At 37.0% G+C, this 27,395-nt stretch overlaps 2 protein-coding genes across 4 annotated transcripts in view; one reads left to right on the top strand and one right to left on the bottom strand.

Moving 5' to 3' along the window:
- The window catches only part of LOC143032452 (myotubularin-related protein 10-B), a 128,043-nt gene extending 116,364 nt beyond the window's left edge, over nucleotides 1-11,679 (bottom strand). For 2 of the 3 annotated variants that reach the window (XM_076197260.1, XM_076197259.1), the window contains exons 1-2: nucleotides 11,398-11,676; nucleotides 134-194 (exon numbers count right to left, since the gene is read on the bottom strand). In XM_076197260.1, the coding sequence (XP_076053375.1) occupies nucleotides 134-194; nucleotides 11,398-11,469 (133 nt within the window). In that variant the 5' untranslated portion in view covers nucleotides 11,470-11,676. Of the gene's footprint in view, nucleotides 1-133; nucleotides 195-11,397 lie in introns of all 3 variants that reach the window. The other variant, XM_076197258.1, reaches the window with a different exon arrangement.
- A 427-nt stretch (nucleotides 11,680-12,106) lies between these two features.
- Nucleotides 12,107-27,395, top strand: part of LOC143032451 (ATP-binding cassette sub-family F member 3) — a 41,543-nt gene continuing 26,254 nt past the window's right edge. Inside the window, exon 1 of the mRNA XM_076197257.1 lies at nucleotides 12,107-12,210. Coding sequence (XP_076053372.1) covers nucleotides 12,138-12,210 — 73 coding nt within the window. The 5' untranslated portion in view covers nucleotides 12,107-12,137. The remainder of the gene's footprint in view (nucleotides 12,211-27,395) is intronic.

The following is a 27,395-nucleotide window of genomic DNA, read 5'->3' as shown; positions in this document are numbered from 1 at the left end:
CTTTGAATTGGTGAAGTCTTATCTCCTCTGTAGGTACCTCTTATATATTTTTTTCTTTTTTTTTTTAGAGAGGAGATTCTTTTTGTCACTGATGAAGCTAATAAATAAAGAAAATTACATAAAAGTAACTTACCATCATACTGAAAGGGTTCCACCACTTCATAAGGAAGTTCCTCAGGGACATCATCTGGTTTCTATCAAGAGAGAGATTAAAACAAAATCAATCTAAGCACTATGGAAACAAGACGAGAATACATTTCATACAAGTGCCAAATGCCTAGTTTCTAAACATTTCAATTTTCTATCAATTAAGCAGAAATGGCCTTTTCTTAAATACAGAGGTACATTTCATATTCCTCATAAGTGCCAAATGCCTGGTTTCTAAAAATTTCAATTTTCTATCAATTAAGCGGAAATGGACTTTTCTTAAATACAGAGGTACATTTCATATAAAGTGTATTGTTATAACTGACACTAGACTTCAAATGATGATTGGAGCCTTCATCAAAGAGTGTCTGTACTCATCAGATCTTTTTCAGGCAAGGATTTACCATTTACGTGAATAAAAATGCACAGTACTAACAAGAACAAATCTATCATGCACACACATCATTGATGATAGGTTGAACAGTGAATCTTACAAAAGGGTAGTATGAAGACACAAGCCATATTTTTTAACAAATCCCCTTAAGTAAGACTTTACAAGATTGTTAACTTTACAGTGCAATTAACTTACTTGTATGTCTCATATAGTAATCTAAGTTTACAATAGCAAAAACTCTACAATAATAAGTAATTTGAATATCCTTTACCTAAAGAGTAAGACAAAGATGGTGTAATTTTTGGTAGTTTCTATATAGATTTCAATAAACTATGCATGGCTTTTCTGCCTCAATGTAAACATGATTTTAGTACATGGTATGAGATCATGTGAGTGGATGTGTTTGGAGCATCTTACACAGATTTTGGTTACCAAGTGTGTATGACCTATTGATGTTCTGTTAGTGCAGCCAGTTATCACTCTTAATAAGGCTGTATTATTGCCTGCAGATTGCCTTTGTTTTCTAAACTGGATATCATGCTGTGGTTAATTTTTTTTTCTTATGAGCTGTTTATACCAAGTGACAAATATCTTTTTTTTGTCCAACTGTTTTGAATGTGTTCAGCATATTATCTAACATAACTATTATGCATTTTTTCTGAGGGATGAAAGTCATGCAAGTCAAATGTGAAGCCAAGTATTTTAGGGTTTTTGTATTGTGGGATTCAGGGGTAAGTATTGTCACTGAAGACTTCAGAGTAGATGATGACATCCTGTTTTATCTTACCTATAATCTAACTCTGAGGTAAATATGATTTTGACTGCTATCTTGCAATTACTGCACTGAGTTCTTATTGTTACCTACACATAGTTTCCCACACAGAGTGGAAGATGCCTGGAACAAATTGGATGAGGCAACAGTGTGTGCAAAAACTATACAAGAATTTAAGAACAAACTAGATGCTGAAAGATACAAAGACAAGTCACTACGAGCATAGCTCTCTTCCAGTATAATACAGCTACGTAAATACAACTAGGTAAAGGTAAATACATGTGAGAACTTTAAGTTTGTGCTCCAAGTCTGATGTGGGGAAATCATGTGTCCCCTTAGGGGTAGTCCATTATGTAGTCTCTATTTATCTAATTGTATTTCCCTAACTGTAGTACAAAGGAAAGGAGCGACATTTGGTGGGTTCTACCTCCAACTCTACAATCTATCATACCTAGCCTCAAGTTCACGTAATTCATGTGACCCAACATAATCTTGGATCATGTGTTGGACTTGTGATCAACAGCTATTACCCTACTGGATGAAAGCTCAGAGCTCATATATGCCCAATCTATGGGTAATGTTGTGACCTTACACACACACAACTCCCTGCCCATGAGTATCAGAATGGTAAAAGGTGGTATGGGTTTTCTAACTTATTCCTAACAATATTTCTAATGTTTCTGTCTTCTGTAACATGACTGCATCTGGGGTAATTTGATACTGTAGATAGGCCTGTTCTGTGTTGGCACTGTTGTAACAATGGCTGGCTACCTGAACACAGTCATGCGGTTCTCCCTTGGTATGGGAGAGGTTTCTTGGTTGAGCTGATGTCTGGGGGAGTCAAATGATGTACAGAGTTCAAGGATCAGTTTTGTAGTCTGGGTATGTATTTACCTATATACATACATACACCAAAAGGCCCTCTCCCTCTTACAAGGGGGGTAGCCAAAGCATGGACCCATCCTTTACCCATCCTATCCAGCACCCATTTGTGGGTGAATGGCCCTGTTCCCTGCCCACAGCCCAGATCAGAAAAAATACAGCAAGACACTGCACCTACACAGCAGAATCAAATAGCAGATGCTGGTTTACCCCCACTGCTTCATTACATAGCCACCCTCCCTCCTCATCCACCGACGAAAATACAGAGCAGAATAGAAGAAAACCCATATTCAGGCCACATAAATTTTCATCCATTCATAACCACTCTCTATTCACACCTATCCCTTGCCCTCTCTTTTCCCTGCTTAACATACCCAAGGCCCATTTCACTCTATCCATCCATCCATCCATCCCATTCTCAGTATTCCCCTTAAGTTACCTCCATTCACCTCTGCCTTCCACACTATTTTCGCTAGCCTTTCTCCATTCATTCTATACATCCAAACCATCCCAGTATTCTTTGATCAACCCAAACTTCCAGCTCTTTTTTTTTACCCTCATTCTCTACCTCACCACCTTGTTTCTCATTCTATCCATCCTTGTAACACCAACCAAACTTCTTAAACATTCACCTCAATTCAGGCTCCTCCTTCCTACCTCCCTTAGATTCCAATTCTCCGACTACAAACCCATAATATCATAACAGGAGATGGGATCCAACAAACCTTGCTCCTTTCTTGTACACTACAATTAGGTACATACAATCACCTTTTCATACAGTCTTCTCTTCACATCCCTATATACTAGCATAGCTTAACCTTTTCTGACCCTAGCATCCCCTAATACTGATTAACATCTGATTACTTGAAGGATAAAGAAAAGTGAAGTACTGCTTGAAAGTTTATTTTGTCGATTCCTCAAGACTAAAACCAAAGTTCATCATTGTTGATGGAAGAAATATGAAAACACAAAAAAAATTAAACGAGCATGGAAGTGACATTTTACTGCCACATCTTCAGCACTTCCCAGCACCCACTAAAATCTATTTCAGCACTTCCCAGCACCCCTGGTTAAGAAACCGTAACATTTCTCATGACACTTTCCATTCCCCCTAGACATTTACTTGCTTCCCTTTTTCTACAATTTACTTCTAGTCTGACTCCTCCATTCCTTGCTATAGGTGACCCTAAGGTTGTGTTTATATTGAGCAAGTTTTGGCTGATTCTCCTCAAGTGTTGTAAGTTCATTTGAGTAGAAACGACATCACTTACAATCTTTCATTTTTTCAATCTTCAGAAGTCAAATTACCTTTGTGTCACATATTGAGAAACTGAATGGTGAAATGAAAGGAACTAAACCTTTATGCATGTCAGACATATTGTTGAAGTGTTCTTAGGGAAGTCTAGAATGCTGCACACAAAGTCTTCTTTTAGCTATTCAAATTCACAATATTTGGCGAGAATCGGCCCAGATTCACTTGGTGTAAACGCAGTCTAAATATCTAAAGCTATTCACTTCCTCCAGCTTCTCTCCTTTGAGACACCTCCAACTCACTGGATGCAGAATATCAGCATACACAAGCCAAAATTCCCCTCATTAAATATCACCTGAAAATGATAGGTACACAATTCTAAGCAAGAGTCCATCACACCCATTTCATTACATTACATAAGCACAACCAACTAAAGAAAGAAAAAATAAAATATCTATAACAGCAACAATCTTCAACCTGCACCAAACAACACATCCACACAAAAATAAATACACCTTCTGACCCTAAAACAACCACTGCAACACCAACCACCAAACTTACTTCAGGAAACCCCACCAAAGATAATCCCCATAACAAAAACTCTCAAGAGAACCAGGTACTTCACTAACACAACTATATTCAAGTCACAATCCAGCAATGAAACATAAACAACACAGAACAGGCCTAGCCATAGAAACAAAATGCTCTAGAAGAAACAATTATGGAGAAAACACTAAACACTTCATCATACACTGCCCCACCCCACCCAAACAACAATACAATATTTCTTGAGTAACCAGTCTGCCAATTGCTGTTCATGGTTACCTGATATTCATGGGTCTTCTCCAACAGAGACCTGGGGCAACAGATTGATTTATGTGGTAAGCTGTATTTCCTGACATCCTTTAGATTTTTTTTTTAACATGCTTCCCTTCAAAAGCTCACAACTCTTTCTCATCACAGACCTTGTGTTTTTGTATGGACAAATTGTGAGGTACAGGTAGTTGGCTGCTGTAGATCTTTTACATGTGAATGTAGGCAAAAGCAGGGATGAGATGTACAATGAAAATTGATGGTGATAAGTTAGATGTATGGACAGTGAGTCTTGGGGAAGTATTGCATAGGATATGAGATTGTTGTTGTTGTCGTTCCCTAGACTGTCTGTCCGAGCAGTCCCGTCTCCCCAAGGAATGCCACAGCCGAAACTGGGTTTTCCCACAAATCCTTTATAGAGTGTATGTTGTGTTGTTTGCGTGCATGATTGTGTATAATGCAGTCTTCCATTATGTGTTGTATGGTATGGGGTGAAGTGTTACATCCTGGGCAGCTGTATGCACCAGAGATTGGAGGAGTGGGAATGAAGGTAAAAATACATCCACTGTTCTAGTTTGCATGTTCTTGGCAGCTGTTTTTTAGTTGTTGCACTGAACTATCATTGTTTGGGGGTCAGTCTTGAGGTGACCGTTTTGTGATCTGATTGTGTTTATGTTTTTGTACTGAAGGGTTGTGTGATGCAGATAGCAGGTATGCTGGTCTTTTTTTTTTTTTATTATTCTGTTGGTTGTGCTTGTGTAATGTAATGAGATGGGTGGGCATAGCAGAGGACTCTTGCATAGAACTGGGTGCTTTTCATTTTCATACAATGTTCTATGGGAAGCATCTTGGTTTGTGTGCAGATGTTCTGAGGCAGTTCTGGTGCATCCTATTTTCAATGCTTTGTTTTGTAGTTTGTAGGGTGTTTGTGTTTCTTTTCCTGATCATTAGGAACTACACAGTCAAGGTGTTATAAAGTGTAGTTCTCAAGAAATGTTTACAAACTATGATTAAAATTCACTTCAGCTGACCTAGTCCAAGACTGCTACTTATTTTCACAAACACCATAATACAGACAAAGTCACAGAAATACTACAGCCATACCTTGACACACTCAATGCCTGGTTCACTACAGACTCAAAACAGCCCCAACCATATCCATAGCAACACTTCTCATTAACTGGACAGCAGAACACAAATACACACCATGCCTCTATCAACAACACCCTCATACTACACACACACACACACACACAGGTTCTCAGTGTAACATATGATACATCCAATCATTCAAGTAACATATCACACACATAAAGACAAAATGCACACCTAGACCCAATACACTTGAACACTTGCACTTGGACACAACAAAGAAACTACCACTACAGTATACAAACAAAATATATGCTCAGTGATAAATTATGTGAGCCCTGCATGTGCCCCTAACCCCACTAAGATACCACAACACCCTACAGATTATATAGAAGCCCTAAAGACAATTACAGGCTCCACAAATACAACACCTACAGGCCATTTACACCATGAAACAAAAGTCCTCAAATTCAATGATCACCTTGACACGAGAGGCACACAAACATACTGCAGCCTCCACAAACACAACTAACCCACTACACATCATAGAACACCCACACATGCCAAGAAACATCAAAACAATACCCAAATACAGTGAGTCCTCGTTATACGGTACATATGCGTTCCTGAAAACCTTACCGCAAATTGAAATTACCATATACCGAACCCAAGTTTCGACTTATGACAGATGTACCTTCTCCCTGCTCTTTCCTCTTCAAAGTATCTAATTTTACCCCCAAAATACAAGCGGATACCATATCTGTGAATTTTTCTAACCATAAATACAATCGAGGGTAATAATTACCAAATATCGTAACTGTAAATTTACCAGATAAAGAATTACTGTATAAGGAGGACTCACTGTACTTACATCGCACACAAATACTCTCTTCTCTTCCTCCACAACCATCAGATACCCACCTTCAGAAGCAAATTCGTAATCACTCACTGCTCAATCAGTAGACTGAAAGACAACACACTTCTGCATACATAACTCCTTGCTATCCATCCCTCTGAATCCTTTCTCTCCCCTGAGAGAACAGAGTCCATCTGGCCAGGGTGCAGTGCCACCACCATTCAGCCCCTCTAAGGCAACAGAGGCAGCTGGATGACCACAACTGTCCAGGATGTAACACTTTATCCCATGCTATATAACACATCATGGAAAACTGCATTATACAATTAGGCATGCCAACAACACAACATACACGATAAAGGATTTGTGGGAAAACCCCATTCTAGTCCATGGCATTCTTCAGTGATGGAGCTGCTCAGCTAGACAGTCTAGGGAATGACAACAACAACAACAACTGATCTTCCAGTACTTTACATTTTTTGGTATTGAAATTCATCTTCTATTCTTGGTTCCATGTGGAAATAGTGTCTACATCTTTTTGCAATAGTTTAGAGTCCTCCTAGTTTTTCAATCTTCTCATGATTTTTGTATTATCTGCAAACATGTTGACATAGCTTGTTGCACCTTCCACCATGTCACTGACATAGATAAGAAATGTCATTGGTGCCAGCAATGAACCCTCTGGAACTCTGCAGGTTACTGCTTTCCATCCTGACATCTTATCCTTTACTATTGTCTTCATGTATCTACACTTTAAAAAAAAAAAAAAATCTTTCATCCATTTACAAAATTTGCCTCCCAGTCCTCCAATGTGCTCAAATTTCCATATAAATACATTGTGAGATAATCTATCTAAAGCTTTGTCTAAGTTGAGGTACACACAATACACCCATCACTCTCTTGCAGCACAGCAATCACTCTCAAATAAAACTTTGACACACGTGACCTTCCAGATCTGTGGCCAAATGGACTCTCTACCACAATGTTCTTGTCTGCCAATTTCCCCTACATTTTTTAAGTCTGAGATCCCATCAGGTCCTGAAGATTTTGCCACATTTAATGATCCCAAAAAATTTAGCACTTCCTCACCTCTGCATTTATATTTTCTAAACCCAAATTCTTACTCCCCTCACTTTCCTCTAAAAAATTGCTTTCCTTTGTGATGACAGATTGGAAACTTTCATTATTTCTGTATTAGCTGAGGACTCCTCAAGGACCTCACCACCCCACTATTAGCTTAATGATTACTTCCTGGTCTCAATTTGCCATTTATAAACCTGTAAAACAGTTTCAGTTCATCTTTGCATTTATCTACAACACCCCTATAAAAAATTCTTTCTCCCTGTTGATTTTTGTAGTCATTTCAAGCTTGTTTGTAAGATTCTTTTGATTTTTTTTTTTTCACTTCCCCCAAGCCATATCCCTGGCTTTTTTTTGCCATCTCACACCTCTTACTGAACCAGTCTTGTTTCTGCTAATCTTTGGTACTTTGTTTGTTCACTCCCAGATTGTAAATGTCATGATTTTTTTTATTTCCTCATTATTCCTGCGGTATTGAATTCCTCCCAGTTTGCTCCTTCACAGAAAATCTTCAAGCCTGATTAACGTCTTCCAAAATTGAATCTCCCTTGCCTGTGGGATTTATTTCCTGGCTCTATTTCCTCATACACAAGCTGAAATTCACAGTCACTTTTTCCAATGGGGCAAAAGTAGTTCAAGGAGGTGATGATGTCTGGTTCTTTGGTTAGTAAGTCGAATCTCCTACTCTCCAATTTTTTCATACCTTGCCTCATATTAATGTACAGTTCCAACTTGATCTATATCACTGATTTCCAATTATCATATTGCCAGCCTCATAAAGAAAGTGCCTAAGTCATTTGTCCAACTTTTCAGGGAGAAAAAAAAAAAAAAAAAAAAAAAAAAATCTATTTTATAAATGTACGTAATGTTCCTCCTAACGTAGTTTTAACCTATTCAGACACTAAATAAAACATTGGGAACTGTACCACAAGAAGCAATGACAAATTGATAAAAAAAAAAAAAAAAATCCAGAAATTGACGAAAAATGACTTAGGCAATTTCTTTACGAGGGTGACAATATTTAGATTTGAATACATGTATTGTTTGAGCTTGGGCTATATCACTTTCTAAGCTATTCCAAGTATTTATGTATCTATATGGAAAATTTTTATTTCTTCACATCCTTTAGACATCTGACCTTTCTTAATTTGTTCCCATGACCTCTTAAAGCCCCCTCATCCTTAATCAAGAGATTTCCTCTCCCAGTGCAACATATTCCCTTTAGTGACCTGAATAGTGTAATCATACCTACTCCTTCTCTTTGATCTTGCAAGGTTGGCAGACCCAGTTCTTTTAGTCTCCCCGTATGGTTTATCTGCCAGACTAGAGGCCAAATTGGTTGCTGCCCTTTGTATTCTCTCAATCTTGCTTATATCCTTCACTCTATGTGGGGACCATGTTATTGTCATATATCCCAGTCTTGGAGAGATCAGGGTTTCAATCATTTTTTTCATACACCCATATGGTGAAAAGCCATTTCAATCTTCTGCAGCAGTCCATATGTCTCTCCCACTATTCTGCTAATATGTCTATCAGGTAACAGGTTTTTTTTTTCTTTTTTATTAACAACCCCAAATATTTCTTCTCTTTTGCTTTTGGCACAATTCCAGGAAGGTAATGAGACAATAAAGTTTTGAAAAGGGCACAACTTCTGTCAGCAATAGGCCTGGTGAGGTCAGCTGTTTGTAGTGATGTCACCGATTTAATTCATCTTTTTTATATCATTAAAATTTAAAATATATTATTCATTGATTCCATTTATGTATGCTATTACATAAAAAATACATGCTGTACAATTATACATTCATTCACTGTAAGGCTTATGCACAATATCAGCTTAAGTCTACACATGATCAATTGTACATACAATTCACATTATATAAACATACCTTGCATATGATTTTTTCTATGATAAAAATACCATTGTTTATTAAATACCTACAGTATTGTGTAAGGTTGATGAAAAAGTATGAGCTAGAATGAAGCCATTCTCAGTTTACAGGTCCATGTCAGTGGTTTGTCGTATGTCCAAAGCAATGTGCACTTTTCCCAACAGCCCTGCTCACAATCATTTATACACCATAAATACACCTTTGTTCAAGTTAGTTTAAGTTTTATTTAAGATAGACAAAAAATATATCTTGTATTAATTACTCGTTTCTTATTAAAAAATTCACATTCTAGAAAATAGCACAACTTTATGACACATTTAATATATTGGCACTTGCTCAATCTCAGAGACTTTTCATCTACTGTATAATGTTTCTTATCTACACTAATGACTGACATGCTATGTTGATATGTTTGCTGATGATGCATAGCTCATGAGAGGTGTCAAGGAAAAGGAAATCCAATGCTAAAAATTGCTAAGTACATTGCAAATAGGCATTAGCTCAAAAAGACCACCATTAAACTACTCTTAGGTAAATGAATCAACTACAAAGGCAATAAAGATCTGGGAGTGTTTATAAAAGACAACTTGTCACCTGACATACAATCAACAACACCATGGGAATGATGCATGGACTGCCGTAGATTAAAGTGGCTTTTCACTATATGAATGAAGAGATGATGAAAAAACTCCTACAAACCTTAGTTCATCCAAGATTGGAATACATATCAATGGTATGGTCTCCACAAAGAGTGACATATAAGGAAGAATAAGAAGATACAAAGAGCAGCAAACAATCTGGTTACCAACTTGACAGATAAGCCCTACCAGTAGACACTACAAGTATTAGATCTAATACCACTGAAGGACCAATACAAAATAACTAGGTAACTTGCTAAGTGTCACAGTTGCTAAAGTGGGGTGGACTACATTGAAAAAGATCACTTGATTGGGTAAATGGTAGTTTCAAGACATCATGACAACAAACTGACAACCAAATGTCAAACAGATGTAAAGAAATCCAGTTTTCTATACAAATGCATAAATACTTGGAATAGCCTACATGCTACAGCCTAAGTTTGAATGACACATGAATTTAAATCTAAGATAACTGGAGAATAAGGTGAAATTGCCTAAACTAGAACCATAATCTGAAGTTATGAATGATAATTACAGAGTAAGAGACACTACTCCACAAGTGTAACTCCTTTCTTGAATACAATTTGATAAATACAGTTACAAGCTTAATTCTGGGAAACCAAAGAAATTATCATTATGATATACAAATACCATATACCAAATTCAACCATTTACAGCCCAATTATATCTTTTAACCACTTCAGTACGATTCAAATTCTCACACAAAGCATCGGATGCCATATGTAATTTGCATCACACTACTCACATTATTAAATATAAAGACTGCTGTATTACTCGTTCTCTTTTACCTTAAGTAATAATAAACACAGAAAATGTGATCAAACCAGTTCACAAAATCCAGGGATAACCCATGTACAACTACAAAAAAATATATATAATTCAGATGCTGACACCAGCATCCTCGTCTACCCACTCTTGCCTCATGACGCCTACAGAGGCGTCATTGTGCCGAAGTGGTTAAAAAATGTAGTCCTGTGGGCCAGACATCATAATCATCTTCCTTCAACCCATTAATATTCTCATCTCCATCTTGAGCTTCAGCCTCTAGGGAATGACACTTTACAGATCTTTGATCAAACCATACAGCAAACAAATTTAATTCAAATTATGAAAATAACACAAGTACAGTATATAAATATAAAACCAGTCATGTAATTATTAAGCTGCACAACTCATCTTTATATCATAATCATCAACTATGATTATCATATGTATATTCATACTATAGTTTCCCACAAATACATAAAATATTAACTAATGTGGGCAAGTGTTTCGATACACAGGAAAGCCATTCCCTTACCCCAAAACATTACTATCTTTGTCAGGTGAACAAATGTCAATCTAGACCTGTTCAAGGTGAGAGCATCTGGTTTGTAGTCTTTTAACATCACAATTTCTCCTCTAATACGGAAATAATTAAATATGTATTGGTTCCCTGCACCATTATTATTTTCTTGCTTGAATTCAGCTTATACGATAACACTAGAAAGCTTACATTACAATTTGCGATTGATGAACCTTGGTAGATACATCAAAACATTTCATATTATGATCTTACCTGATTGAATTCGTCAATTTCTACATACGTCTTAAAGTTACTGGGACGTTTATTTTTTCGGTTAGAATTCATTACGGCACTGAAGTGGTTCAGCTTATGAATTTTTCGGCATTTTCTTTAGTTATGTTGTAGTCTGGACCTTATTACTCCTACACAAAACAGTGTTCCGACGTAACGAATAGTATTTGATAGAGTGGATTGGTTATTAAACTGTAACTGACACATTAGATAGCCCTTTTCTTCTTACTGTTGCGCAGAACTTATCAGTATGCGTCTCATCCTGAAAAATTCATAGCTTAGTGGTAAAATTCTTAGTAGTGGTAGTAGATATGAGGTTAACTTTATATTTGATTGAAGTCATATAAAGCGAATCGAACAGTTTTCGGAGTTGTCATTTATATATATTTATAATGTAAAGATAAAAATTGACATGTATTTTTTCAATATAATTCACCTACACAATTTATAAATATTATGTTATTTCAAGTGTCTAACTATTTCAATTAATAAAAATTGTGCCAATCGTAAAAAATTGTTTGACAAATAGTAAAAGTCAACAAATATAAAACAGTTGCTATCACAGTAAGCTTCATATCTAAAATCATAAACCATCAACTAATAAAATAATGTTTATGTTTTGAATATATGAAATACAGATGTTTTCGTGGAGTTGTCTTTGATCTAGCACTTTTATTTTCCCTAAAGTTAATACACCCAAGATCTCATGTCGAGTTGTAAACATGACATCGTGCGGGGAGTTAGTGAGAGAGACTTTTCCTGGAATAGACGAAGAGATTTTTCAATATGTCGAAGGTAGATATATACACTAGAATATCACATGGGATGTATGAATATTTTCAAGTGTTGGAATAATGTATATTGAGTAATACCAGAAATGTGATGGGTGTCGGCATTTTTTTTAGTTGAAGCATGCAAGTGCAATCTGGATTACCTAATTCGGTTAACTTCCTAAGATAAAAACGTGTGTATCTGTCCTTCAATCGGAAAAGGGCACATTCTGAAAATTACAAAAAAGATTAACAGGGTTACACCACAAACTATGTATTTCCCATCAAAAGTATAAAGTTGTCTTCGTGATCTTGCTGACCTAAATTTTTCCAGGAACCATTGAAACTAAGAATGTTCATTTTACCTCGAAGACATTACTGAATATCGGTTTCAGAGGTAGGGTAAATAATTATCTCATAATATCTAGCCAGAGTGACTGCCCAACAGGGCAAGACATGATCTTGGAGTTTGGGGACATCATCAAATTAACACTGCAAGTGCTATATATTATTCATAATGATAGAAGTATTAGTGATCTGTCAGCAAAAATATATACCAACAGTTAAGTTGACAATCCCATAAATCTACCCTGCCCCTATCCCAGATGGGACAGCCCATCCTAGTTTTTGTTTGGTCAACTTGTCCCTTTAAATTTAATTGAATTTGTATTTTTCAATTGCATGGAAGCATCTTTTCAATTGCAGTAGTAGATTCCTTAAATGTGCCTCCTTGCAAAGGTAGGGGAGCAACATTTTGTTTTGGAGAGTAAATTTTCAATATTACACCATTCAGTTTGCGGGCTTTCAAAAAAATGATCAAATCAAATGAAGAATCATCATCCCAGACTGACATTTCTTCATGTAGGCTATCCTAGGGTGACACTTCTTCATGTGGGCTATCCTAGGGTGACAATTCTTCATGTGGGCCATCCTGGGTTTACAATTCTTCAATTGTATAAATTCATGACAATAGCATAAGCCTCATTCAACCTAACCTAATCTTTATTCCACTGTTGATATTCGGCATACTGGGGTGACAATTCTTCAGGGGGGATTGCATGGGGTGACGAATCTTCATGTGGGCGTACTGGAGTGACAGTTCTTCCTATGACCCAAATTATCTGCTCCTGAGCCACCGGAAGGAGATGATGATGTGGTCAGTGAAGAAGCTAAAAGATACGGAGAACTAGAAAAACCATCAAAGGCTCAAAAATTTAATCCAGTCATTCCACCCATGAAATAGTTTGAGCAATCCAAAGAAAGATAATATCAAAACAGCAATGCAGTATCACTAACAAACATTGCTATTCCAGAAATTAAGATAACCATAGAAATGTGAAAATTCAGACTAGGCACGGATGCCATTTCACCCTTTTCCAATACAGATATAAAAGGGGGAATAGAGAAATCGAAAAGCTCAAATGCTGAAGGCAGTTATCAGATATCCAATTAAAACACCCCATCAGAATTAAGTGAAAGCCTTACATGATATTTTCAACCACTCCTAGTTGTGCAATAGAATTCCAATAACCTGGGGAATAGCCCACAGTTAATCAATTCATTGCCCGAGGTATCTTGCACAGTACCCAGATCTCCTAGGTAACTTGTGACAGCCACCAGATAGTCCCATAGGTCTCAGAAAAAAAATGTTATCTAGAGATAGTGTAGGATGTGCTCAGTATACTTTGTGTGATGATTGCATCTAGGGCAGTTGGATTCTGTAGCTAAGGTTTCTGTGTGGTACTATCTTGCTGTATGGTATCCTCATTGCAAACATGCTAATATGATTTGGTTGTAGAGGGCCCAGAACCAACATAGTCCCTAGGGTTGTACTGATTAATTGGCATTGGCAAGAATTAGCACTTTTTTTTTTTTTTTTTTTTTTGTGAATTGGTATCTTCACTTTTGTTTTTAGGATATATGCCCCGTGGGGCTACAGGGAGAAGGATGCCTAGTCCCACTCCCCGTCCCTTTCTTCTCGCCTCTTACAATCCAAGTGGGATACTTGGTGGCAGTATTCTTTTCCCCCACCACAGGGAAATCCCCCATCACAGAAAGAGAATACTCAGAGAAATGGTACAGAACAGCAACAAGGGGTTGGGGGACAGCATAACGGAGGGACAGTCGTAGTATAAAAGTGTCATAATTTCTCTATGAACAGAGTTTTCTTCTATCATAGACAAAATGATGTGTGGCTCTGGTCCGTAGGGGCGCCCCATATAGACCCTAAGGTATCGACTGCATGCTACTTTGCCACAATAACAAGCAGCCAATACCCCAGAGGGAGGGTGGGAGGGGTGTGGAGTGTATTTAGGGATGAAATGGGTGGGAGTGTTTTTATGCCTTTCCCTTTTTGGCTACCTCCCTTGAAAGGGGGAAAACGCCTTGGTATATGTATGTATGAATTGGTATCTGTGAGAAGTATTTTTTAATAGGATTCAGCATCAGCAATATTTTGCAGATGCCGATGCTTTTAAAATAACACAAGCCAGAGTAAATGTTAGAGCAAATTGTATTAAATTTTCATTTTATTTTTGTATATTTTATATAAAAAAAAATAATAATAATAATGTGTATATATAAATATATATAAATATATATATATAAATATATATAAATATATATATATATTTTTTTTTTTTTTTTTTTTTTTTTTTTTTTTTTACAACAAAGTTTATACAACAGAAATTAAGTGAGAATAATTTGGGAGTAAATTATCCAGGCATCCATGGACTCGTTTGATTCTACTCCCTTATAATTGGGGGGAAATGGGCGGGCGGATTTACTCCTACTTACTCTGCAGCAATTTATAGCCAAACAAATCATTTATAAAGATTGTTTTATATATTTTGATAAGTAAATATATAACAATACATCTTTATGCATTTTGGCTTAATAGTTCTCTATTATTCAAAAATACAATTTTTGTAAGTAGACTTTAGAAGCTTAAAAATGCTAAATGAAAAACATCTGGCATCTTTATAAATAGTATCACATGTATTTTATTGGTGTTTTTAAAGTGTATATTAACAACATAATGAAAAGTATTATTTAGATTTTTTGTTTTGTGCATTTATGTATTGTTTTAGTGATTATGTACAGGCTTATAGAAAAAACCCACTAATTAATTATGCTTAGTCATGCTATTTAAAAATATTTGTAAACTAGAATTTTTGATGGAAACAAGTACTTAATAAAAAGTAAATACAAAATAAGATAGTCAAAAAGTAGCCCAATCTGGCATGTATAAATCTACATAGATTATAAAAAGTAAAAATCATAATTAAGATACTTTATATTAAAATGATATACTGTAATTATATAAAATAGAATTGGCATCTGTATCGGCATCAGCATTTAATGGTTAAAAGGAATTGACATTGTCAAAAAAATGGATTCATCACACCCCTAATATTACCTATATTAAAACCAAACAAACCACCTGAAAACATTGCATCCTACAGACCAATTTCACTACTATCCTCTATATGCAAGCTGATGGAAAGATTAGTAACATAAAGAAAGAGCAAATCTACCCACCTCCAGAATCAACATGGATTCAAAGAGGGCCACTTCACCATAATGTTAATCACAATATGTATGTGTATGTACAAATATATATTATATATATATATATATATTAGTATATTATATATATATATATATATTAGTATATTATATATATATATATATATATTATATACATACATACGTATACCAAGGCTTTTCCCCTTTACAAGGGAGGTAGCCAAAAAGAAAAAGGCATAAAATCATTCCCACCCATTCCATCCCTAAATACACTCCACACCCCTCCACCCTCCCTCTCATTTTAGCACCTCCTGGACGACGGGTCATCCCTGCACCTTGTCCACTGCCCTGGGTCAGAAGCAGTGCCGCAAGACACAGCACATCCACAGCAAGGCCACTTCATTAAATCGGCGATCCCCCCTCTCCATCCCCCCATGCATAAAAGGAGAAGACAGGGAGAAATCTCTTCGGACTGTATCAAATTTTGCTCACACATACTACCTCACCCCCCACCCCCCCACCCATTCCACCTCATGCATCACAACATCATCCATATACAACCATTCTCCATTCACCCCTGTCTTCTCTCCTTTCCTGTCCTTCCTCAACAGACATTCCCCTCTTCCCCAAACCCCCCTTCACCCCATCCATCCATCTCATCCTAGGACGTCCCCTCATGTTCACTCCCTCCACATCTGCCTTCCACACCTCTTTTACTAGTCTTTCTTCACTCATTCTTTCCATGTGTCCAAACCATCCTAATACTCTTTCATCAACCATATCTCCCAGCTCCCTTTCCAACTCTGTTCTCCTCCTCACCTCCTCATTTCTCACTCTAGACCTAGTAACCCCCATCATACTTCTCAAACACATTCAAACTCCTTCTCTCTTCCTCTCTTATGTTCCATGTTTCTGCTCCATACAGTGCTGTTGGCACAATCACTCCTTCATACAGTCTCCTCTTAGCCTCCATTCCCAAATGTCTATTCCTCATTACACTTTTTAATCCACCAAGGCATTTACTTGCTTCTCTCAATCTACATTCTACCTCCACCTTCACTCCACCTTTTCCTGCCACATTTGCACCCAAGTATCGAAAACTATCCACTTCCTCCAGTCGCTCTCCCTTTATGCTCACTTCCAGTCTGCTGCCACTTTCACCCCTTGTACATCTCATCACCTTTTACCCACATTTATCTTTAGCTTTCTTCTATCACACACTCTCCCAAACTCTGTCACCAACTTCCTCAATCCCACCTCCAATCCTGCCACAAGTGCAGTGTCGTCCGCAAACAACAGCTGGCTCACCTCCCACTTTTCTCCATTTTCTTTAACCCCTTCCATACGGTGCCGCACACGTAGGCGTCATGGACTTACATCTCGGTGGCAGCAGCCAATGCCAGCCGTACGACGTGTCGTAATAATACTCGCATCATAAAATATAGTCACCGCTTATATCGATCGTTCTCTCTTCACCCGTGAATTTTGATAACCATAGAAAATGCGATTACAAAAGAATTAGAAAGAATGTCATTATGGAGGGGCGACTACAATAAATATAATCAAGACGCCGATATGGCAGCCTCGCGAATACACTCGCTCCCCATGACGCCTACGTGTGCGGCACCGTATGGAAGGGGTTAACCATCTCAAATCCCTGACTCACCACCCATTTACCTCTCACACCACCCCATCCATGTACAAGTTGAACAGCCAGGGCGACATAACGCATCCCTGACGAAGTCCCACCTTTACCTCGAACCACTCACTCTCTCCATTTCTAATCCTGACACATGCTACACTACTCTTGTAAAAACTCTTGACAGCTCCTATCTAGAAGCTTTCCTCCTATCTCGTATATCCGCAAAACCTCCCATAGTGCCATTCTGTCTACCCTGTCGTAAGCCTTTTCCAGATCCATAAAAGCACAAAAAACATCCTTCCCCTTTCCTATAGCTTTCTCACATATCTGTCTTACCACGAAAATCTGATCTACACAACCTCTACCCATCCTAAATCCACACTGTTCCTCACCAATTACTCCCTCTGTTCCTCTCCTAATCCTCTCAATCAAGATCCTCCCATAAGCCTTCCCAAGCTAATCCCTCTGAAACTACTACACTCACACTTGTCCCCTTTTCCCTTGTAAAGTGGAACTATACTGGCACTCCTCCAGTCCTCCGTCACTCTACCCTCTCTCCAGCAAACATTGAATAACCTCACCAGCCAGTCCACCATCACTGTGCCTCCTTTTTTTTTAGACATTCTGCATGGCATCCATCCAGACCAGGTGCCTTACCTACATTCATCATCTTAACCCCTTCACTCCGGGCCAAAATCTCGCGGGCAGCATTAGCTGCCAGACATGCGATGTTGCGTCATAATACTCGCATTATAAAAAATAAAGTCACTGCTGTATTGCTCGTTCTCTCTTTCACCCGTGAATTTTGATAACCATAGAAAATATGATGAAGCCAGTTTACAGAGTATGGGGGTCACGCAGGTACAACTACAATAAATATAATCAAGACGCCGACATCGGCATCCTCGCGTACCCACTTGCTCCTCATGACGCCTACGTAGGCGTCATCTTATCAAAGGGGTTAACAACTGCCTTCACTTCATCCTTCCTTATTTCTCCTCCATTTTCCTCACTCATCACTCTCATTTTCTTAGCATTTCCCACTGCAACTATCTTTTCCTCCTTATCATCCTTCACATTTAGCAACTCCCTAAAATATTCTGCCCATCTTCCCCTTACTGCCTTCTCTTCCATTATCATCCCTCCATCTGCACCTTTTACCTTTTCTTCTCTACTTGATTCGCCTCCTCTTCCTCTCTTAATTTCTTTCCAAAACATCTTTTTATTACTTTCAAAATTTTGTCATACTCTTACCCCATTTCACATCTGTTCTCCTCTTTGCCTCCTTTACCTTGTGCTTTAATTTTCTTTTCTTTGTAACTCTCATATGACTCCCTCGTCCTATTTTGTAACCAATCTGTGAAAGCTCACTTCTTCTCTTCTACAACCTTCTTTGTTTTGTCATCCCACCATTCACTACCCTTCCTTCTATTTCCTCCTGTCCTTCTTGTTCCACACACCATCTTTGCACACTTTGTGACTCCCTCCTTGAACCATCCCCATTCCTCCTCCACTCCTAGCTCTATATATATATACACACACACGCACACACACACATTTTCGTCGGATGGACGGCGAAGATTGGAGTTCTGTAGAAAAAGTGAAATTTTCGTGGATCTCAACACAAAGGAAGTACCTTGTTGTATTTACAGGGAAAGGGAAAGCTCGTGGTGTAGTGGGAAAGTGAGGAAAAAGGAGAAGGGGAGGGATTACTGAGGGAAATGGAAGGAAATGAGGAAGGGGAGGACTTGGTCCAGGAGGCCAGGCGTCTTGTAAACAAGAGAAGGACCGATGATTTTGGTGAAGGGATTAACAAAAATGTAAAGATTAGAAATATAGATAAGAACAGCACAATGGAAGGTGAGGATAATAATTTCCAGGGATTTAATGAGGGGGAGCAGATACCAAGCTCCCCCGATTAGCAAGACTAGAGGAAAAACTTGAAAAAATGACCGAACATTGGGAGAATAGGTTCGGTAACATAGCAAAGATTGCGCAGAGAGTTGAAAAATTGGAAGAACTAGAGAAGGTGAACAAAAACTTAACTAAAGAAATAGAAGAACTAAAAAGACAGTTAAAAGAAGGGAATGAGAAATTAAAAAGGAATAATAAAGACAATAAAGAGGCCATAGCAAAAGAAGCACAGGGTTGGAAAAAAATCCAAATAGTAAAGTTGCATTTACTGACATAATAAAACAGCAAATGAAAGAACAAACTGAAGACTCAGTTATTAAAGTGATGAGACAGAAGGAGAATATAGTAAGAGACTTAGCAGATATAAAGAAATGTATAATTATATTAGGAATGGAAGAGAAATATAACCTAAATAGAACCACAAGAATCAATGAGGAAAAAGAAAAAGTAAGCAGTTTACTAGAATTAGTTCAGGAAGATGAACCTGAAATCATGAAACAAATTGAAGAGATGTATAGACTGAAAGTATAGTACAGATAAGACCAGACCAATTAAGATTAAATTCAGGTCACAAATGATGGCAGAGAATATTTGAGCAAAAACAGGGAAACTAGCAGCAAGTGAACAATATAAAAAGGTATGGATAAAAAGAGGAAAGAGAGGAGGAAAAAATGAAAAGACATGAAGCTAAGGGAAAAAAACGAGAACAGAACAGAGTCGGAAAAAGAGAAATTCTATTGGAGAGTAGTGAACATGAAAGTATGGAAATACGACATACTAGAGAAAAACAAAAGGGAAACAGAATACAATGGAAGTGGCAGAAAACTAAAAGTGTCTTGCACAAATATAGGTGGATTAATAACAGGATTGAATGAGCTGAATGATTATCTGAAGGAAAAAGAACTGGACATAATGGGAATTGTAGAAACGAAATTAAAAGGTCCACTACCACCGAACAGTGTAGGACATGATGCATATAATTATTGGATTAGAAACAGACAAAACAAGGGAGTGGAGTTATGTTCCTGACTAAGAAGGATATAAACGTGAGGTGTGTCACATATGGAAAGAATACAGTAGAGATGATTATGATCGAAGTGGAAGACAGAGATAAGAAGAGCAGAAAGTTTATGATAAATTATGTGCCTCCAAAAACAGCCTCGTGGGAAGAGAGTGAACATAAAAGTATGTTAGAAGACACAAGGATAACATTAAATAAGATAATGGAAGATGGAGGAAGAATAGTTGTGATGGGCAACTTTAATTGCAAAGAAGTCTGCTGGGAAGAGATGACAGTAAAGGGTGGAGATGGCTCATGGGGAAATGTTCTACTCGAGATGATTATTGACCGTGCAATGACACAGTGGATACAGGAGAACACTAGGTATAGTACTGAAGAACCATCGAGACTAGACCTAATAATCACATCTGAACCTAGAATAGTGGAAAAGATTGAATATAAAACACCAATAAGTAAAAGTGACCACATATTGATTGAACTGGAACTGAATGAGGAAAAATACATGAAAAGAAATGAACAATATAGAAAAGGAAGAATGATGTATGAAAAAACAAACTGATAAGATAAGAGAATTCTTTCAAAAAGAAAACTGGGAAGAAATATACAAAGAAGAAACAACAGTGGAAGAGAAATGGAATATTTTGACAAAAATTTATAAAAAAGGAGTGGAAAAGTATGTCCCAAGACAAAAACAAGAAAAAGAATATGTAAAGTGCTGGTACAACAAAAGTTGTAGGGAGTTAAAAGACAAAAGAAATAAAGCTTGGACCAAATTGAAGAAAGACAAAAGACCTGAAAAATGGAAAATATGTAATTGTTATAGAAATGAATATGTACAAGTGTGCAGAGAGGAAAAGAGAAAATATGAAAAAGATGTCATACAAAAATGCAAAGATCAACCAAAATTATTTTACAGATTTGTAAACAACAAACTTAAAAACAAACAAGATTTGGAGAAATTAAGACAAGGAGGAGTTGAATACACAGAGGAAATAGAAATGGCAGAAATTATGAACAAGCATTTTAAATCAGTGTTTACAAGGGAGAACAGACAACCTGAAGAGATTGAATGGAAAGAGAAAGTCCCCCTATGAAAGAAATAGAAGTAACAAAGAATGAAATAATGAAACACTTGAGTAATCTTGATGTCAGAAAATCACATGGACCAGATGAAATAGCAAACTGGATTTTGAAAGAATGCAGGAATGAACTGGCAGACAAAATACATAGCATAATAAACAGTTCCTTGAAAGAAGGAAAAGTTCCAAAAGATTGGAAAAAAGCAAATATAGTACCTATATATAAAGGGGGAAATAAAGAAGAACCTAACAACTATAGACCAGTCTCTCTAACAAGTACAATAGCAAAAATTTGTGAAAGAATTGTCAAAAGTAGATGGGTAAAATATTTAGATTCAGACAAGGACGATCATGCGTCACCAATTTAATATGTTTCTATTCAAGGCTAATAGATATAATACAAGAATGAGATGGATGGGCTGATTGTGCATTTCTAGACCTAAAAAAAGCTTTTGACGAAGTACCACATAAGAAGTTGCTTAAGAAATTAGAAACTGAAGGAGGAATACAGGGCAAACTGCTTAAATGGATGGAAGACTTTTTGCAAGAAAGAAAAATGAGAGTAGTGATAAGAGACAAACACTCAAATTGGGATGAAGTAATGAGTGGTGAACAGTTTTGGCTTCAATAATGTTTGCTATATATATTAATGATATGGATGAAGAAATTGAAAGTTATATGAGCTTCTTTGCAGATGATGCAAAACTATTAAAAAATGAATACAGAAGAAGATTGTGAATCACTACAGAGTGATCTAAATAAAGTCTGACAATGGAGTAGGAAGTGGGAGATGGAGTTCAATACTAAAAAGTATAGTATAATGGAATTTGGAAAAAGCAAAAACAGAATAACAGGATCATATAAATTGGGAGAAGAAGGAATAAAAAAAAAGTTGAAAATGAGAAGGACCTGGGAGTCATTGTTATGAATAAGATGTCACATGAGAAACAAATAAATAAGATTTTTGGTGAAACATAATTTGATAAGAACAATCAAAGTGGCATTTACATACCTGGATGAAGAAATGGTGAAGAAAATACTAATCACTGATAAGACCAAGATTGGAATATGCAGCAACGATATGGTCACCAAGTACAAAAAATTTATAAAAAAAAAAAAACTTGAAAGAATTCAAAGAGCAATTACAAAATTGGCACCAACACTCTTAAAACTATCATATGAAGAGAGACTAGCAAAACTTGAGCTACAGACACTAGAGCAAAGAAAAGAGAGAGGAGATTTGATAACTATTTACAGAATCATGAAAGGCATAGAAATTATTGATAGAGAGGACCTAATAAAATGGGATGATAGAAATTCAAGGGGAGACGGAAAGAAAATCAAGAAAGACAGCTATAGAAGAGATCTGAAAAAGAACAGCTTTCCTCACAGTAATAGACAGTTGGAACAAGTTAAATGAGAAAGTAGTGTGTGCAAAAACAATACATGAATTTAAAAGTAGTTTAGATAAAATGAGATATGAAGACGGGACACCACGAGCATAGCTCCCCTTCCCGTAAAATACAACTAGGTAAATAGGTAAATACACATATACATACATACACACCCATCCGAGAGTTGATACCTTGACATGATGGATAGGCTTGAGAATCTTAATGACTGCAAAAGCTATGTTGATAGATAGAAAACCTCTGCAGGGTCACCCATATTGAACAGGTTTTGTTAGAAAGATGAGACAAAGAGCAACTCGTACACGTGCACTCGGAGAACCCACTGCTAACTGGCACATCCCTGATGGCAAACAGGGAAATTCCTCATAGATATATGGGATACTGTCACAATGACAGCATGGACCATTGGGCACCCTATAGATGCATGGGGCTCCACCGAATATATTGAATAAGTTGACACTGAAGAAATATCTCACCAGAAACCAGTTGAAAGAGAAGTGAGATTACTGCCAAAATTCCTTCATAGCAAAAATGAATTGCACAACCAAAAGAAAAATGGGCGTTCTTGTTAGAGCATTGTCTCCTAAAGGTTCAACCACATTGCCTTAAATTGTACTTATGGGTAGTGTGCCACTGAATGTGAGTAAGCACTGTCCAAGCAGTTCTAAGTCTTGGACAGGAAATAAAGATCTATATTTAAAATGTAAGAACCGTCTCAGAAGACCACAAGCTGGAGAATTTAATGGAAGAACTGGGTGTGGAAGTAAAGCTGATACAGTTACAAGATAGTGACCACCTGTTCTACTATAGAGGTAAAGAAAAAGAAAGAGTTGGTCAAGTAGGATTCTTGATCAATCAAGAGATTGCTGGTAACATAGTCAAATTCAGTAATTTATCAGACAGGGTAGCTTGGATTGTGATTAGGCTGTGTAAAAAGTACACTAAAAATAATTCAGGTTTATGCACCAACTTCACAAATTTCAGGCAATGAAATTGTGTCCTATGATGATTTAAGACAGGTAATGGGTCAAGAAAAATGTAAGTACTAGTTGGTAATAGGCAACTTTAATGTTAAATTGGGGAAGAAGATGGGAGACGAGTCATGCATTGGGAAGTTTGGAGTAGGTGAAAGAAATGACAGAGGCGAGATGTTAGTCCATTTTGCAGAGAACTACAACATGATAATAATGAACACTTTCTTCCAAAAGCATGTAGGTCAAAAATGGACTTGAAGAAGTCCAAATGGAAGAACAAAGAACGGAGTAGGTTTCATATTAGGAAATGAAAGCAAGAGCATTAGCAATGATACAGTCATAGAATCAACATAGTGACTGTAGAATGGTAGGTTGCACAGCTAGATTTAATTTCAGAGCTGAGAGAAATAAACTAGTTTTAAAAAAGAAAATAAGCCTTGCAAAGGTTAAGGATAACCAGAAGGAATTTCAGTTAGAAATTAAAAAAAAATTCGAAGCTCTAAGAATTATTGAAGACATCATCAAAGGTATGAATTTGAATTAGATGAATATCATTAGGGATTAAGCAGTGAAAGTAGGAAGTATGAAAAGTACTAGTGAAAAAAAATACTCCAAAGCTACAAATGATTAAAAGAAGGACTATACAGATCGAAAGCAGGAGAGACAAAATAGAGGAGAACTAAACAAGCTTATCAACAAAAGGCAGAGATCAGGGAAAAGAAAGAGAAACAGATGAAATAGAGGAAATTATTCAGAAAGGTAAAAGTATTAAAGGGATCAAATGCAGACATGTATTAGGAAGATGGCAGATAATATGTTTGAAAGATAGAAATGGAGAGATCATTAAATGCAGAGACAGAATGGTAAAAAGAGTAGAAAATTTTTACCAAGAGCTTTACTCATCAAAGTAAATTCATCTGTAGATGTTAGTAGTATACCAGAAATTATGAAGGAAGAAGTAGAGTTTGCTCTAAAAAATATGAAATGAAAGAAAAGCACATGGAGAAGATGGTATATCTTTTGAAAGATGCAGGGAAAGAGGCTCATATTGAGTTAGCTCAGTTGTACACCCAGAGCTTACATCAAGAAAGCATTCCTGAATCTTAGTGCAATGCTGTAGTGATTTTGCTTCATATAAAAGGAAACCAGAAGGACCTCAGTAACTACCGACAGATTAGCTTGATATCAAATGTACATAAAGTATTTTCCAAGATCCTTATAAGTAAACTAAGTCAAGTTTTGGATGGAAACCAACTGAGAGAACAAGCAGGCTTTAGAAACAGATATTCGACTCTAGACCATTTGCAGGCAATGAACCAACTAATTGAGAAGATGACAGAATACATTATACCTCTTATTCTAGCTTTTGTAGATTATGAGGCCTTTGACTTGGTAGAATAAATAGCAATATTAAACTTGCTATGCAAATAGGGTGCAAAAGAACAGATTGTAAGGGTTCTAGAAAAAAATTATGCAAAAGGTACGGCTGTAATTTGACTAAAAGATAAAAAAAAAGATCAAGATTGAGAAAGGAGTCCGGCAAGGTGTTACAATTTCACACAAATTATTTACAGCTTGCTTGGAAAAGATTTTCAGAAGGTTGAGTTGCAAAGAGAAAGGTTTCAAGATTAATGGTGAAAATTTGAACCACCTAAGATTTGTGGATGACATTGTTCTTATTTCAGAAAGAGCAGAAGACTTGCAAAATATCTTGAGTGATATACAAGGAAAGTCTTAAAGTAGGTTTAAAAATTAATAAGGGTAAAACCTAAGTAATGTTCAACATGAAAGTTCAAAGTAAAGAGATTATAATTGATGGGGAGAGTCTTGAAGAAGTTAACCCCTTCCATACGGTGCCGCATACGTAGGCTGCATGAGGAGCAAGTGGATATGCAAGGCTGCCATATCGGCGTCTTGATTATATTTATTGTAGTTGCCCCTGCGTAATGACATACTCTCTAAACTGTCTTCACATTTTCTATGGTTATCAAAATTCACGGGTGAAAGAGAGAACGATCGATATAAGCGGTGACTATATTTTATGATGCGAGTATTATTACAACACATCGTACGTCTGGCAGATAATGCTGCCCACGATATTTTGGCCCGGAGTGAAGAGGTTAAAGAGCATAATTATTTTGGCCAAATGGTGAAAGTGATCTAAAATCATGATACGTACATACATATACCAAGGCTTTTTCCCCCTTACAAAGGAGGTAGCCAAAAAGAAAAAGGTACAAAATCACTCCCACCCATTCCATCCCTGAATACACTCCACTCCCCTCCACCCTCCCTCTTATCTTAGCACCTCCTGGATGACGGGTCATCCCTGCACCCTGTCCACCGCCCTGGGTCAGAAGCAGTGTCGCAAGACACAGCACATCCACAGCAAGGCCGCTTCATTAAATTGGTGACCCTCCCTCTCCGTCCCCCCATGCATAAAAGGAGAAGATAATGAAATAAAAAAAGGCATAGTGTAATTGGTTGGAAAGTATTTGGTAAGTATAATAAAATCCTGTGAGATTATGTTTGAAATATAAAATTCATATGTGCCTAAGACTAGAGAAAGGAATAAACAAAAATAGGACTGGTTTCACAAAAAGTGTGAGATTGTGAAAAAGGCCAGGGATATGGCTTTGGGAAAACAGAGAAAGAAAAGAAGCAATAAAGCAAAAGAAGCTTACAAACAAGATAGGAATGACTATACCAGAATTTGCAGAGAGGAAGAAACCAAATTTGAAAGAAGTGTAGTAGAAAAATGCAAAGATGAACCAAAACTGTTTTATAGGTTCATCAATAGTAAGTTAAGACACAAGGAAAAAATCACCAAGTTAATAGTGGTGAGGTCTTTGAAGAGGCCTCAGCTCAGGCAAAAATAAGGAAAGGTTTCCTATCTGTCTTCACAAAAGAGTGCAACTGTTTGAAGGAGAGGGGAGCAAAAAAACAAAAAACGGGTTTAGCAGATATAGATGTAGAAGTAAAGGACATGCTCAATTTCCTGGGATCATTAGATGTGACAAAAGCTTCAAGAGCTGACAGGATCTCAAACTGGATACTTAACCACTTCCATACGGTGACGCCTACATAGGCGTCATGAGGAGCAAGTGGGTACGCGATGATGCCGACATCGGCGTCTTGATTATATTTATTGTAGTCGTACCTGCGTGACCCTCATTCTCTCTAAACAGGCTTCATCATATTTTCTATGTTTATCAAAATTCATGGGTGAAAGAGAACGAGCGATTGAGCAGTGACTTTATTTTATATAATGCGATTATTATGACGCAACATCGCACGTCGGGCAACTAATGCTGCCAAACGTGCGATGTGCCCCAGAGTGAAGAGGTTAAAGAATGTAGGGAACAACTAGTGGACAATATCTACATTCTTCATACATGTTCATTGAAAGAAGACATTGTGCCACTTGATTGGAAAAGGGCATACATGGTGCCAATTCACAATGCTGGAAACAAGGAAAATCCAGTAAATTATAGCCCTGTATCACTAACCAGCACAATAATGAAATTATGTGAAAGATCAATGGATCAAATATCTTGAAAAGATGAACATTCAGACAGTTGGCTTCAGATCTGGAAGGTCATGTGTATTTACCTAGTTGTAATATACGGTAGGGGAGCTA

Source organism: Oratosquilla oratoria, chromosome 13, assembly GCF_046742065.1.
Source record: "Oratosquilla oratoria isolate Oo_2021 chromosome 13, ASM4674206v1, whole genome shotgun sequence".
NCBI lineage: Eukaryota > Metazoa > Arthropoda > Malacostraca > Stomatopoda > Squillidae > Oratosquilla > Oratosquilla oratoria.
Note: the sequence above shows the minus strand (reverse complement) of the source record. Positions and strands in the feature narration are given on the sequence as shown.